This window comes from Rhamphochromis sp. 'chilingali' (assembly GCF_963969265.1).
Source record: "Rhamphochromis sp. 'chilingali' genome assembly, chromosome: 4".
In the NCBI taxonomy this organism is placed as follows: Eukaryota; Metazoa; Chordata; class Actinopteri; order Cichliformes; family Cichlidae; genus Rhamphochromis; species Rhamphochromis sp. 'chilingali'.
Window position 1 is genome coordinate 18,992,456 of NC_137948.1, and position 16,024 is coordinate 19,008,479.

A 16,024-nucleotide genomic window follows, 5' to 3' on the forward strand; every position below is an offset into this window, starting at 1 on the left:
AACAGTGAGTTTCTCCTGACTGACATCAGCAAGACAGGAGTGCTTTTCTTCACAGCTTTCTTTTAGGAGTATGCAGAGCATCACTTTGAAAATGCCTATTTGTGCTGAGTAGGCAATCTGGCAGACCACTCTACATGAGGTGCCAGTTTCACTTCAATAAAAGACAATGAAAGAACAATGAAACCAACACAGGAGAAGTCATTATAACAGAACACGTGTAACATTTGAGCTAGTGTATAGTACATGTCTACAAAAAATACAAGCTTCTCAAACAAATCTGCAAAACTGATGCATTGCAAATTTATCCAGAAGAAGTTGTGCTAACAACAGATTAATCAGGATTTCTGCAAAAAGTTAATATTTCTATAGTTGGACAATGATCAAATATCTTATTAATGCAACAGCGGTCTTATGCCCATCCAAATATTACCAGAGTAGGAGTGATACAAGTCTAAAACCTTTTGATGTTTATTTTAAACACAAAATACTTGCCAAAAACAAGCGACATGCGCTTCCATAGACACAAATATAGTTTTTTCCCTTACAGCAGAAGTCTTTTTAGAGGTGTGAAATCAATGTCATAAACACTGTTGTCTTGAAATTAACATACACTGACTGTGCAAAATGCTGATAATGAAGGGCCTCCTTTTTGTTAAAGACTTCTTTTTTTTTTTAGTTGTCTGTATGTAAAATTATGTCTTGGGGAAATATGGAAGAAGATAAAAAGCCCTACGGGGAGCTGGCTGTGAACCATTTCTGTGTTTCTCTGACAAAACAGAACTAAAACCTGCTGACGTTATCACACAGAAACTTACTGCCTTTACAGGCATTACATATCAGTTACTGGATGTCTCACTGTGACAGTACCTGCAAAATGATGGTTCCAGTGGTGTTCTTGAGCAGGGCTTCAGCATGGACATGAGTCATTCCCTCAGTGGAAACATCATTGATACTGAGGATCCTGTCTCCCGTCTAGATGATGCACACACAAACACAAACACACATTTGTCCTAGACTTAACACTATCCCCCCTTTTCCTTTTTGCCTACAAAGTCTCCTTTTCTTTTCTGTCCCTATCTTTTTTCTTCAGGATTTCATAAAGGTTTACTTTTGGTATGTCACTTCATTTTCAATATTTATGTCTAAAATGCATTTTATGTTACATGTGTCTGTAATTTGATCATGGAGAAACATTTATGTCCTCTGCCCCTTGCATCCCGATCTATTCCAACCTTTATATTTGTTTTATGAGATGTATTTCAGGAAGAAAATGATGTAAAAATATCGACTTCTATTCCAATAAATATGTAACACAGTCAAGGCAGTCCATATATTTGTCTCAGTGTTGGAAAAGTTCATTTTGGTAACCTTTAGTTAACCAGGAAAAACGGCCTCTTCAGATTCTAAATGACTCCTGCACTCTGCGATTACAGAAGAATACACAGTAAAACAACAGTCACCTCTAAAGAAAAAGGTATCTTGTGCCTCCTTCACCTTATTTTTTATGATTCCCTTAAATTCATCAATGCATACCAGAGAGTCTAAGTTTACAGCTTTTTGCAGATGTTTCAGCCTCTAAGGGACACAGTAAGAGTAAGAAAGTGCAATTTTCCTTATTTAAGGCCCAGTCCACACTCGACTAGTCACAATGTGAAGCATACATGAGACACACATGCATGCACGCACTGGTGTATATACATGGTCACTCCCCACCTGTAATTTCTGTGTTTTGGCAGCAAGTCCATTGGTATCCATGGTAGCAATAAAAAGAGGAAGGTTGCCATGGGGACTGCCCACTCCTCCAGCTACGCTGATGCCCAAGGAGTCGTATGGACCCTGGAGTGATTGCGCACAGACACACAAACACACACATTTGCAACCTTTCCAAATGGCAGATTCGAGCATAAAATAAACACCCAACGTTACAGGAGCATGATATCCAGTCAGGAAGCAGGTTGTTTTCAGTATATAACTAATTTATACTAATTTGTAACTTCTAAAAATAAGTTAAATTATCACTACTCAGTTTCTCCAGTACAGTATGGGGTCCAAAAAGACAATGCTTTTATTACTATAAGAGTGTTTTACCTTTTTTATTATCACTTTTCTGATGTCAGAGTCTTTGAATGCTGCAGAAGAGAATGACACATAACTATGGATAAAAAGATGCAAGAGTATATTTTCCATTCAAAGCAAATTGTTGGACTCAACATTGTAACTCAGACGATACTCGAGAACTTAGTTGACACTCACTGTAGCTCTCTATTTTGTTATCTGTCTCCCTCTGGTGGCCAAAAGAACCATCGCATACACTTGAGGGTGTAAGCGTGGAGCAGTCAGAGTCTTCGCTCTGGATAAAACACAACTTAAGGTACTCCTACGTTCACAGAGTAATATCGTTAAAATAGGTGTATAAACGCAATAGTTGACCTACAAACTACAGTCTGAACTATAATTTCACTAGGAATCATATCACTAAAGAAATACGTAGGCAAGATAAACAGTTTACCTGACTCCGCAGTGTGTACTGCACCCCGGCTTTAAAACGAGCCACCTCCAGGTGGACTCCTCCACTGCAACTCTGAGAGCAAAGTGACACATCTCACATAATGACGCTGGCCATGAAAATGCCTACCTATGTTCATTTATTTATAAACTGTGAATACGGCAGACCTGCAGAAGCGTGTGTGCACGCTCCTGTGATGCTGCACGCACGTCTTCCCCATTGATTGACAGAATCTGGTCGCCTAGCAACAACCTGCCATCCGAATCTGCTACACCTCCTCTGATGATATCTGACACAAAGATGCCAGTGTCATTACTGTTGGAAGAAAACAGAGGTCAAAAGCTGTGCCTGCCCCAGGCTTATAAATAATGTGACCTGTGCACCGGCTGTTTTGCATAATGTCACACCTGATTGTGCAAAAACATAAAGCTGCGAGAAAATTGGCACCCGAGCTCTTTGGAAAATGATGCGTCTTGCGACTTCTTTGCAGTGAGACCCTATCTAACCTTTATGGTAATTATCGAATGCTGGAGAGATCTGTGAAGTAGTTACAGAACACGTCAAAGGAGTTTGCCATGAAAACAGTCAATCTACTAGGGTCTATAAAGGGTTTTTTGTTTTTTTAGAATATAATTTTCGGAATTATATTTAAAAGGAACAGGTATTCTGCAATTTAAACTAACTAACCAGCCTAACTACAGCTTACAAACAAAAGTTGATTAAGAATAAAATTGTGGTAAAAATAGGCAACAAGACTAATCACTCACTAACAAAGTCACATTTATTTATTTTTAACCTATTTCTCATCTTCAGAAGTTGCGAGGAGGAGTACTCCCACTTGCCATATGTTATATTTGAAGCCGATATATTAACAACTTCATCAGCCTCTTAGACTTCAGGCTCTTTCAGCAGGTGACATCACCTAGGTTGCGAACACGATGGTTCTGAACAAAATTTGATTTTGTCTTTGTTGTACTTGAAAGCACAGTGTTAGATAACACAGGCTCAAACCTGCTGTGAACATACCAAGTTGGAGGTTTCTAACTTGATAAAAGCATCCTGACTGTACCTCTTCCCCACAGTAGTGAAGCCCAGTCCTTCTCCAGGACGAGGCCTCAGCTCCAGGCTGAACACATCCCACAGGTCCTCCTCCCTGTAGGATTCCTGGTGCCTGAAGACGCACAGCTGGACACGCTGGGTGGTGAGCCGTAGCACGGCAATAGCTTCGTCATGACTGGCCTGCCGCATATCTATGCCATTTACCTAGAAGACAGTGACAGTGAGAGAAACAGGGGAACAGATGCATGAAAATACATTCTGTTTGTTCAGGAAGTACAGGAACACATATTACAAAACAATAATATGATAAACTTTTCAGATTGGAGTGGTAAAGGAATCAAATATTTAGAACATATACTAGAAGGAACAGAATTTATTTCATTTGACGGACTAGTTACACAATATGGGATCAACAAGAAAAGATTTTTAGAATATCAACAAATTAAATCCATAGTTAAAAAGAAATTTAAACCGGGTCAAGTTGAACTACAAACACCACCAAGTGTGGTTCAATTTCTTACTCTTAAAACCCCCAAATTACTATCCAAAATATACAGAATGCTTTCTAGAACAGATGAATCAATATCACTTCCTATTGCAAAATGGGAAGCGGATTTATCAGTTAACTTAGACCTAAACTTCTGGTCTCAGATTTGCTTAAAAACCTTTCATCTAATTAGAAATCCCAGTCTTCAATTAATTCAATACAAAATATTACATAGAGTGCACTATACAGGTCATCGGATGTTCAAGATGGGCTTTACGTCTACCAACAACAGCTCACACTGCCAAACCAATTCACCGGACAATTATATCCACGCTCTTTGGTTCTGTCCACCAGTTCAGACGTTTTGGCGCGAGATATGTGAGGACTTATCGAAGTTTCTGAAATGTAACATTCCAACTTCCCCCTTAGTGTGTTTGTTGGGCAGCTTAGATAATGTCACTTCAGAAAAGAATATAGCCCATATGGTTTTCACTGCCCTATGCATAGCCAAGAAAACAGTCCTCATGAACTGGAAAAATAAAAACAATCTTAATTCTAACCAATATAGAAATTATCTATTAGATTACATTAGTCTTGATACAGCCTCTGCCGCCACATCAGATCAATTGCTCTGGGCTCCTTTGATCAGCTCCATCACCTAGTGGGGGTGGGGGGTCATAGTTTGGTCCCGCCTTCACTGTTGTGATTGGTGTGGGGGTAGGGACAGGCTTAGGGCGTCGGGGGGTTCCCCGGAGGCATCTTCCTTGGGGGGCTCAACCCGGGGTAGCGGTCATGTCCGGTTGGGGGCTCTTTTGGCTCTCGGGTGACTGTTTCCACGTGGCTGCGTGCAGCGGGGCTAGGGGAGGGTCTGTGCTGACGGACGTGGGTTACTGACCTGGTAGCGTGGCTGCCCCTGGGTGGGTCCGGGATGGGCGTGAGGTTCTGGGGACGCTCCGTCTCTGGGCTGGGGCCCAGGCCGGGCCTCGGGGGCTTGGGTCCTGGTTGGTGTGTTGCCGGGGTTGTGGGCGGGTGGGTGCATGGGGACCCAGCCCTGGAGCAGGGTGCCGCCGGTGCATCGAGCCACCTGGGGGCTCTTCAACTGGTGGGGGAGATTGTCACATCTTGCAGGAACTTTCCTCTCTTCAGGAACTCTCTCTGCAGGAGGGGGAGATACAGGAGAGGTGGAGGAAGATCTCAGCCTGGGCGTTTATTGTCTTATGTAGTCTGGAAGATGAGTGGATGGTGGGGTGGGTGCAGTTTTCTCTGTGGTGGGGTTGGGTGGACTGTCCCGGGCTCTGTGGGGCCGGGAGGCGCTGCTGCACTGGGCCCCGGTCTGGATGGGCCTGGGCCCCCTTTCCCTGGCGGGTCGCGGAGTATGGGGGCGCCTACTGGGGTCAGCGGGGGAGCTGGCCCCAGGGAGGGGTCACCTGCCACTCCCTTCCCCTCCTCCCCATCTCCAGCTGCCTCCCCCCTCCCGCTCCACCACAACCACCCACACATGCAGGACCTTGGAGTAGGGGTATGTCACCAGGGTGCAGAGGAGGCTACCCCCCCCCCCCCCCCCCCCCCCCTCTGTCCCCCTCTGGCTGCCTCTGCCTCAATTTTATCCCACAACTTAGACATTCACATTACTCACACTCTCATTACACATACATATAGGATCTTGGGGGTGGGCACGATACATGGAATCCAAATTACCATCAGGGTATACACCCCACCCCTGGCGTCGTTGCCCACCTCTCAATTTTAAATACACGTAGACATTGAGGGCTAGCAGGAGGGACCATGAGCTTACCTGCTGCTCTCTGGCAGGTAGCTCCATGCCCTCCTGGGTTTTAAATGCACCTTAGAACACACATGCATCAACACTACAATGAGCGGGTGGAGGGAGGTTTGGAGTCTTCTCTCACCCCCATTCTCTGCGGCCTGCCGGAGCGAGGTTTGGAGGCCTATCTCCACCCACCACCACTTCCCCTGCCAGTGGCGGACTCCCTCAGACGTCGGTGCGTTGGTGGTTCTTTGTGTCCGGGGATGGGCGTCCAGGTACACACTGGCTCACTCGGCGGCCTCGGGGCCTGGAGCCTGGGGCTCGCTCGGGCCACTTTGGAGGTGGGGTGCCCCCGGCCTCTCGGCCTGGGGCTCGGTCACTCAGGCACGGCTGGCTGCCGGCGGAGCTCACGGGCGCGTCACTGCAACTCCCCCTGGCTTCTGCTCCGCGGCTGCTGGGTGAGCCCTCATCTGGGACTCTCCTCAGCTCTTTCTGGGACAGTGGCGCGGCTGCCCCTCTGTTGGTCTTCCTTGGTCTCTTGTGTTCTGGGGGCCTCTGGATGTCTGGAGTTTTGATCTCCTCCACACCTGCTTCATGCCCTGGAGGACGGGGCTGTGGCCCCCCAACACCCTCTAGCAGATCATTACATGAAGGAACCTTTTAAAAAAACAAGCGCGTCCATGCTCACAGGTGTACACACGGGTGATCACACCCACAAACTACACCCTTTTTGGCTCCTACCTCAAAGCACACTGTGTTCTGTTGATCTTATGTGCTGCACAATAATGTTTAACATTTAGTATTTACTGTCATATTCCCATATATCATTGTGATGTTGTTTATTCTATTACTCTTGTTCTGTTCTGCTCGTTTTCTTTTTTCTTTCTCAGCAGGTGATCCAGGTGATTGCTATATGTTTTTTTTTTCTTTCTTTTTTTTCTCTACTCATTCTGTTGGTTTTTGTCTTTTGCCCTTCTCCCCCGTCCCTCTTCTCAGCTGTTTCTCTTTCCCTCTTTCTTTCTCCCCTTCCTTCCCCCAGTCAAGTCTGTCCCGTATTCAGTAAGTGAAAATAAAATAAACAATAAAAGGTGAATCAAATGGACCATTACGGCAAGGCTGGGATGGTCAATTTGGTAAAGTAAATCCGTTGGGCATCTTTCTTTGCCTTTAGACAATAATTCTGATGGCAAGAGAGCCAAACGGGACAGGCAAAAAAAAAAAAAAAAAAAAAAAGAAGTACAGGAACAAGTCTTTCAGTGTATACAAATCAGGCTGTGCAGTAGTTAACACTGACGGTAGAAGGTCTGAGGTGTGGCATTTGTACCTATGTCAGTTTCTCTCTCACAGTTCAGAAATGATTGTTAAATTAACTGGTGATTGCGTAATTATCTGTAAGTGTGGAGATGAGAGTGTGTGGTTGTTTTTCTATTTCTAGCAGCTTCCGTTTCCTTACGCAGCTTACCCTAACACTGCCATTAGGCTAAGCAGTCACATGATGGTGGTTATGAACTCGACAAGCTAACCCGTGGTCTACCAATGTAAGTAAGGGTGTGTTATACTGGCAGTAATATATGACCAATATAAAATATTGAAGAGTCTGCTAGTAGAAAAGTAGAAAAGCAACTGATTTTACATAGTAAGATAAAACACACAATACAGACTGAAAGCAACAGAGCTGCTGCACTCAATACAGCGTTAGTGTGTGTGTGAGAAAAAGCACTGAATAGAAGTGCATCATTAAAAGCACTTCGTGAATGTGTGTGCTTTAATGTCTAGACTATTTGAAACTGAAAAGAATGCAGGAAAAATGCCAATTATGTAAGTGAACAGACGTATCAGTATGAGAGCTCTATCATTAAATCACACGCAAATCTGATGGATTACAGATATTATTATAGCGTATAGTTATAAAAATACAAATGCTCTAGGTGCTCTGCTTTAGTATCATATATTAATCTTTATATAACAATAAAATTGGTGTAAAATTGGAAGGAGGAATAAAGCTGCATAGAAATAAAGACTGCAATGCTTGTTAGTCTACATGGAAATTCCAGGAATGCTGACACTATTTTCTTGGTGGTGACTTTATCGTGAACATAACCTAAACCGTAGCAGGTTAGGCCTGCAGCCATGGTGATGTGCCCAGGTAAAAACGTATACTTTTAATATGCACTTCGTATCTCTGTAGTTGCCTGGAGAAATCCTGCTTATCCTCTGTGTACTAACGCTTTAATTCTATGACAGCTGAGACCGGCTCAAGCCGCTCTGCAAATTCTAATTTGGATAAGTGGTAAGATAAATAGACGATTATTATTAGAATTTTGTATTTATTTATTTTATTTGCTCTATTTAACTAGGAGAGATGACAGAAGCTACCAGAGCTTTACAGTCTCTCAGTTCAACAAGTATCTCTGTAAGTGTTTCTCGAGTCGTACTGCAGTTTGTTTAGTAGTGATGCGTACAGGGCTGGAAGCCAGTTTTCCAATTCAGTGTTTGTGTGATGATCTCTCCAATGAGCTGTTATCAGGAAAATGACCTCTAAACAACAGCAAAGATGTTAAATATCTTTGCATAGATGTTATCTTTATAGTTATTCGTGCACAATATGCTGCACACTGAATATCATCATTTGTCTGTTTTTTGGTTTGTTTGTTTTTAAATAGTAGGTAGTGTAGTGGTATAAGAATCTAATTTATCCAGAATCCAGTTTTTGAGCAAGATGTTCATGTGTTTTGTAGGACAATCTGTTCTCTAACATTTGTACATATATTTTTTTTTTTTCATTTTGGAGTTTAGTACAAACTTCAAATTAAAGACTGATATTCTGAAGTGACTGAAAGCAGTCCCCTGGAGAAGGTTTTAGGGGGATCAGTAGCATCCAAGATGGTATTATTAGTGTAAAAGCATCACAGCCCAGTTTCATTTAGATAAGGAGCAAAAAGTAGTGGACCTTAAATAAAACCCTGAGGATAGGTCTTTATTTTTAACTCCTGGGAACCACATTTTCTATAAAAACAGGTTTTTGAGCTTGTAACCAGCAGTGTACCTTAAAACCCTCGCTTTTAAATCATGTGAGTAAACAATTTTTAAGGCAGATTTATTTTTTTCAGGTTTTCTTTGTTTGTTTGTTTCATTTCTGTGACTTTCTTGTTTTCACTATAAACTGAAGCTTGATTCTGTTATATCTGGCAAAGCAATCTGAGTTTGAATTCCCAAAAAATGAGTTTCTGAATTGGAAAAAAATAGTGCATGAATAAAAAAGAACACAGATACATCACAGCTGCATTCTTCATACTGAAAAATATTGCAAAAACAAACAGAAATAAAAATAAATGCTGTGCGGTTAGAAATAACTTATTCACATGCACTGCTGTTTGTTCTGGTGTTTGTGTGCACATGTATCACTGCTATACCTCTAATATCTGATCTCCAGCCTGCAGTCTACCATCTCTCTGTGCTGCTCCTCCATCGTTCACTTCATGGATTATTACTGCCCCCTGGTGTAAAAACCAGAAACCACTTCCATCATTACACAACTCCACAACTGAATATTGAAACAACAAACAAACAAACAAATGCACAACTTTTTGGCCTAATTCGAGTACAAACTTTGCTTCCATCTGTGGATTTTTTATTTGCAAACATAAACAAAAATTATATAAAGTCACCTTCATGTCACAAGGACAAATAATAAATAACGAAATCTTTATGTTAAAAATCATTTAGCTGTTCTCACCAGCAGAGTGTCACATCCACCTACAATGCTGAGACCCAGGCCTAGGTTTCCTTTATAAATCTCTATGGTAGTTTCCTTTCCTGAAACAATTGGACAGCTGACAGGGTCGGAAGTTGTGGGAGCTGATCCTGGCCAATCAGACCGTTCCACTGGAGAGGTCTGCATGGGTTTTAGAGACGAAGAGGAGGAGGAGGCGACAGGAAGGCTTAGAGAGGACACTGGAGTGAGTGAGCGGGGACTGGAGAGTGATGTAGGGAGAGGGAGAGAAGAAGAGGAGGAGGAGGAGAGACTCTTGGAACGGTTGATGGAGAGCTTGACAGTGACCCGGTGTTTGAGAATCAAACTGGACACCTGAATACGAAAAAGACAGCTGAGTCATAAATCATTAAATCAACTTGACCTTGAAGAGCATATATTTCACAGCCCGCATGTGTGCTTGCACCTTTTTTACTGACAGTCCAGCCACGGGTTCATCACCCACTGCTACAATTCTGTCTCCAACCTTTATCCTGCCATCCTGCATAAAGAGACATGAATAAAATATGTAAGATAAGCAAAATGTATGAAAGTGAGTGTGTAGAAGAAAGATGGTGGGCGAGTGTGATTAAAAATCAAGTACACCCTCTGGACAAATATATGAATAACTGTTCCCTTAGGCCGGACATGAAAACGTATTAGTACATGATGACATCACTTGAAAAAATGGCAACCATCATCTGTTTCACATAATATTCATAATGCCAAGATGGCAGAACCATCACATCAGACTTGTACAAACCCTTTATAATTCAAATATGTTATGAGACGAGTTCTGCCCTGGTGAAGGCCAAAATTGCAATTGATTCTACTTTTGTGGGTAAAAAAGGAATAATACATATTTATTAATAACAGCATTTTTATTCATTTAAAAATTACAGAGTAAATTTGCTCAGAGAGAACCAAAAAGAAAACTGAAAATGATTAAATTACTTAAAAGGCTTACATAGTATAGATACTTATAAATAGTATAGATGATATACGGGCATATGATCCTGTTGACGATGTCATACCTTGCTGGCAGTGCCGTGCTGGATCAGGGACGTGACCACCAGTCCTCCCTTAGAATTATCCTCTTCCAAGCAAAGGCCAAGACCTGCATAATCCTGGAATGAGAAGCAACTATGTAAGAAAACAAACTTAAACACAATAATACTCATATGTAAAAAATGACTGTGCCAGTTTTAAGAGGTGTGCTTTAAGATTGGATTTTTTGGCTTTATTAGACAGACAGTGAAGAGTGACAGGAAACCAGAGGAAAGGGGTCGGACAGGTCTGACTAGAACCCGGGCCAGCCGCTCTCAGCCATACAGCCTGCTCATCCAAATTTGCTAAACCGGCACACTTAAGATGGGATTTGAAAGTGTTAAGAGAGTCAGTGTTACAGATGTCTGGTGGGACGGGATTCCAGAGGCGAGGAGCAAAGAAACTGAAGGTTGTAGATCCCAGTGTAGTCAAAAGGGCAGAAGGGACAGTGAGGAGTTCAGAGAGGTACTGTGGAGGGAGGTTATGGATTGCCTTAAAGGTGAGGAGCGGAATCTTGAAATCAATACGACATTTAACCGGGAGCCGGTGAAGCTGCTGAAGGACAGGCGTGACATGACTAATGCAGGGAGGTCTGGTGATGCTCCAAGCGGCAGAATTCTGAACCAGTTGAAGTTTATGAATGAACTTGAGAAGGGAGTTAGAGGATGGCAGTACTATTGGGTATGAGAGATGGATGGAGGCGAATATTGGTACGGAGATGGAAATATGAGACTAGTGAAACCAATAACAGCACGTCTGCAAAATGTGTTTTTGTGATTAAAGTTACATGTTGTTCATTTTGTACAATTACACAGACACTCGTCTATCTATCAAGATTTTGATACAAAAGTACCTGCTATCAGGCTGCCTTTGACACACAAAAATGTGCAACTGCAGTACAGACAACTGACAGTGGTTAGCCAGAGACCTACTGGATGTATTGTACCTGAGGTAGAATAATGTGTTCAATGTCACTGGAGATTTGTCCACAGCCTCCAGTGTCAGTCTGGGAGTCGATCGTGTCCTCACAGTCTTTCCTGAGTCCCTGGACCGTTTCACCTAGAGCTGCTTTATTTCTGGTAAAACAACACCAATGATTCCAGAAGCAGGTTACAAAAACCTTTAGTGTGTAAAACCAAAAAGCAATCATGTTACCTGATGAGAATGATCTTGACTTTACATGGAGCATTACTGATGATGGCGGAGGCATTCTGGTGACTCCGGCCGTACAAAATCTGACCGTTAATCTAGAAGAAACACAGCGTCATGTAGTTCCTATCCAACAACGCCTTTCCCCCTCTATTCACCTCTACATTAATCTTCCTTTCTGTCATCTCCTTCTAACCTCTCCTCCCCCGCCGACTCATCAGCTGCTCCTCTCCCACTACTCTCCTCCTCATCTCTATTACACGGTTGTTCATTACAAAAATCCGGCCCAGCACCAACTATCATTCAAATGGTAATTTGCATGATAAATCTACTGTGCAGGTACTCAACGCTCTCATCCATGTCTCCAACTCCCTTCTATTCTTCTCCTGCTTTAATTTTTGACTTCACTATTTTGTCTCTCTCCAATGGCTCAACCCATTCTTGGAGTCTTCAATCTCACACCATTAATCTGTTAATCCCTACTCACTCATTCTTCCATATTGTTCCCATAGCCTGTCTTCCTTACCTCTAGAAGCTCATCCCCGATCTGTATCCTCCCATCTAAACCAGCGGGGCCTAGAGGGTCTATAGCTGCCACATAGACACCCATACGGGCCCTAGAGTCATCCTTGTTGCCCGTGAGGCTGATTCCCAGGCCGTGAGCTGCAGGGTCCTTCTCTAGCTCAATCATTTGGAGCTTTCCAGACAGACTGCCATAACGCTGAAGCATCTTTTCTAGGACACAGTTAGCAGACAGAAAATTGTTAGGAGAATGATATGATTGTTAAGCCAAAAAAAGTGTGGCAAACTACATGTAATGAGTGACACATGGAGACATGGGGAAAAGCATTACACCCTGGAGGGGAATGTGTGTGGGCTGCTGCATTATGCCTGGAAGGGACTTATTGAGGGTGTTTCTGACTATATACAGCATGATAGTATGCACCTTGCATGCACAACTGTGCAAGGAAAAATGAATATAGAGCCACGACTGTGATTTATATATGCATACAAAGTGTTTCAAACCACTTGTAGCATCATGGGGCAACGCTTTAATGAATGGATTCATATTTTCTTTGCTTGTGTGCATGTGCAAGACACACACAGTTTCCTTCTAATAGTTTTACACTATTTTACTAATCAACAGTATAAAGCACCCTGAAGCTCAAACACACTAGAGCCAGCTCCAGAGTGGGATCCTGATAACCCTAATCCAGGCGAGGTAACATGTCTCATAGTTACGCTCGTAAGAAATAAAACAGTAGATGCAATTTGAATACAGTTTTTTTTCCTGCCAAAAAAGAGACAGAAAAAAAATTACTTAGAAACTAAAATGTATTCATACTGAGGAATGTTACTCTTTCAAATGATGCTATTCTTGAATAATATTTCTAAAACTTTTTTTTAGGCTTTAATTTGTTCTTGGTACATTATTTATGCAAACTGGCTTGAAATGCAGGTGGTTTAAGTGTCATATGGCCTAAAGTATGTCCCAGAATTTGACAATTCAACTGTGAGTGTCAGAAAATGTTTATCAGTATTAAAATCTATAATGGATGGGGATGGCACATAGGCTTTTGAGGAGTCTTACTTCTGCCAGAGTCGTCAGCATCTTCAGCTGCTCCTGTGACTGCTGTTGTGAAATTCGTAGGGCTTCTCTGATCCATTCTATCGGATGCTGGTGAAGGTACCTTGGGACAAATTTTGCATTATTGAACAAGGAGAGTTTGAGATGCCTCAGGGGTCCTTCAGGCATAAGTTGAACTACCCCTGAGGCTTGTTCAGTGCGCTTGATAAAGCACTGGGAAATAACTGATGAAGAGGATGAATTAATGAACGCTGTTTTAATGTCAGCTAAAAATAACATGAAAGATGACCAGAATCATGCATTATTTTGCAACTAACTTACAAGTGGATGGAAAAATAACTTCAAAAGAATGCGCTGACTCTATTTAGAGGCATGCATCTCCATCAAAGGCAAAAAACAAAGGGTTTAAACAAACAAGGTAGCTGCGAGGGACTACAAGGGTTCTATGTACAAAAATGCATGTTAATTAAGTTTCTGGAAGTTGGTTTGATGTAAATGCAAGAGTGCTTTTACAGTGTGGCACACTTGTGGTAACACACACACACACACACACACACTCACAGTGCACCAACCTTAAACGGGGTGGGAATGAAGGGGTTTGCAGGGGAAGGAGTAAGGAACAGACCACCAAGGTTCTCTGCTTCCTAGTATCATGTGGGGAAACACAGACATAGCTCTATATCTATGAAAAAAGAAATCCCTGTCTCAAAAAAAACCTCTTTGAAGCTTCCCCATTCCTTTTTGGATTGCTGTGTAGGTGTTAATGACTCATCTATCTATATATAATATAGTGTGCACGAAACATTTTCTATACACTACAGCAATACACAGCTAAATATCAGTAACTGTGTAGGAACACAAAGTGAGAACTTCACAGCTTGTGTTCTCTCCCAGTGAAAACTAAAGATGTGGTCGCAACCTTTAAAAAACATGAAAAGTAGCTACTGCTCTTTAGCTCCAACGAGCAGTACTTCATATTCTAATGGACACGATTGTCTATACTAGAAAAGTAGTGGAAAGCACTATTATATCAAGGCTGGTGTAAATTTGAAATAAGATTTACGTATGCCATTGAAACAGGAAAAACCTTAATGCGAAGCTTAAAATAGGAAGTAGAGCGGTGTTACCCTGCTGCTGTGTGAGTTGGGCAGCAGTGTTGGAGTTAGTCTTTCATGGTTGATGAGAGCAGGAGACTGTGGGCGAAACACAAGACGCAGAGTAGGCGTATTATTTTCTATAAAACTGTACACGTAATGCTGAATAATTACTTATTCTGTCAGTCAAATGCATTTTTACCTAATATGCATTGTGTCCACAAGACATAATAATGCAACGCCCATGCACAACGCTGCTGCAACTTCTGGTGGGGCTTTCCAATAGAATATGCATTGCACCTTCGCTTTACTGAGTGTTGAGATTCAATGTGAAAGAATCTGAAGCCTCAGGAGACTCAAATTCATGCATGCATGCCAGAATATACAGAGTCTGCAAGATGCATAAAGCTACCAAAAATCTGCTATTTTTGGTGCTGTACCTGAGATCCGTCTTGTCCAGACTGCACTAGAAAGGTCACAGTGTCTCCAGCTCTGCGGATGGCCTCCACTGCTTGCTCATGGCTGGCACTTCTCAGGTCCACACCACATACCTTAGCAACATCAACAAAATTGCACGTGAATACAATTTCAGATCAGATCAGTGTAGATCTGTTTTTAAAGAACACATTGATCATCTAAAATCCAAGTTGCCTTAAAATAGCCATGCCCATTTATTTGCAATGCTGTCGGCTGTCTTTTTCAAAGAGACAGCTAGTGAAAAATTATATATCAAAATTTCTGACAGTTGACAATTTCTTTTATCTTGCAGTGTTGTACACACAGCTCAAACCTAATACAGCAGAATGGCATGTTTTCCCAGTCTTCACTTCACTTTGGTGAGTGTGTGCCCGCCGCTGCAGCTTCAGATTTCTGTTCTTGGCTGACAGGAGTGGAACCTGACATTAGTCTTCTGCTGCTGCAGCCCATCTGCCTCAACATGACATGTTGTGAATTCTGATACTATTGTGCTTACAATGTGTGTTTTTCTTTAAGGACAGAGAATTTTTATTTAAGCTACTTTTTTTCTGTCTTTCTGTTTCCTGCAATCAGTCTGACTGCTCTTTTCTGACCTCTCACATCAACAAAGCCTTTCAGTCCACAGAAGTGCTCACTGAATGCTTTTTCAGAAAAAAAATTTCACACCATTCGCGATGAACTCTAGAGACTGTCATCCACAGAAATCCCAGGAGATCAGCAGTTTCAGAAATATTCAAACCAGCCCATCTGGCACCATCAATCAAGCCACAGTCAAAGTCAATTTGACTGTGTTTCCCCATCTGATGTGCGACGTGAACATTAACTGAAGCTCCTGACCTCCATTTGCATGATTTTATGCATTGTACTGCTGCTACATGATTACCTGATTGGATAAATGCATGAATAACCAAGTATGTTATGGCGGAGGGGGGTATAACTGCATTTTATTGTGCAGTCCTGTATTATATAATGACAGTGGAGCTGAACCTTCAATCTTTGACCAATAACAAATAACGGGCTGCTGCGAATAACATTTTATGGGCATTTAAACAACAAATTGGCCATTAGTGTGTCATATTACAATCAAATTGGCACCTT

The 16,024-nt window shown here is 42.2% G+C and overlaps 1 protein-coding gene across 1 annotated transcript in view; it reads right to left on the reverse strand.

The window, feature by feature from the left end:
• The window catches only part of LOC308395114 (multiple PDZ domain protein-like), a 47,154-nt gene that overhangs the window by 2,842 nt on the left and 28,288 nt on the right, over positions 1-16,024 (reverse strand). The window contains exons 24-41 of the mRNA XM_080879791.1: positions 14,890-15,000; positions 14,483-14,548; positions 13,928-13,999; positions 13,359-13,458; positions 12,294-12,502; positions 11,774-11,865; positions 11,565-11,694; positions 10,606-10,698; positions 9,999-10,073; positions 9,557-9,907; positions 9,234-9,317; positions 3,576-3,769; positions 2,674-2,821; positions 2,510-2,581; positions 2,254-2,377; positions 2,089-2,129; positions 1,714-1,836; positions 868-972 (exon numbers count right to left, since the gene is read on the reverse strand). Coding sequence (XP_080735917.1) covers positions 868-972; positions 1,714-1,836; positions 2,089-2,129; positions 2,254-2,377; positions 2,510-2,581; positions 2,674-2,821; positions 3,576-3,769; positions 9,234-9,317; positions 9,557-9,907; positions 9,999-10,073; positions 10,606-10,698; positions 11,565-11,694; positions 11,774-11,865; positions 12,294-12,502; positions 13,359-13,458; positions 13,928-13,999; positions 14,483-14,548; positions 14,890-15,000 — 2,190 coding nt within the window. The remainder of the gene's footprint in view (positions 1-867; positions 973-1,713; positions 1,837-2,088; positions 2,130-2,253; positions 2,378-2,509; positions 2,582-2,673; positions 2,822-3,575; positions 3,770-9,233; positions 9,318-9,556; positions 9,908-9,998; positions 10,074-10,605; positions 10,699-11,564; positions 11,695-11,773; positions 11,866-12,293; positions 12,503-13,358; positions 13,459-13,927; positions 14,000-14,482; positions 14,549-14,889; positions 15,001-16,024) is intronic.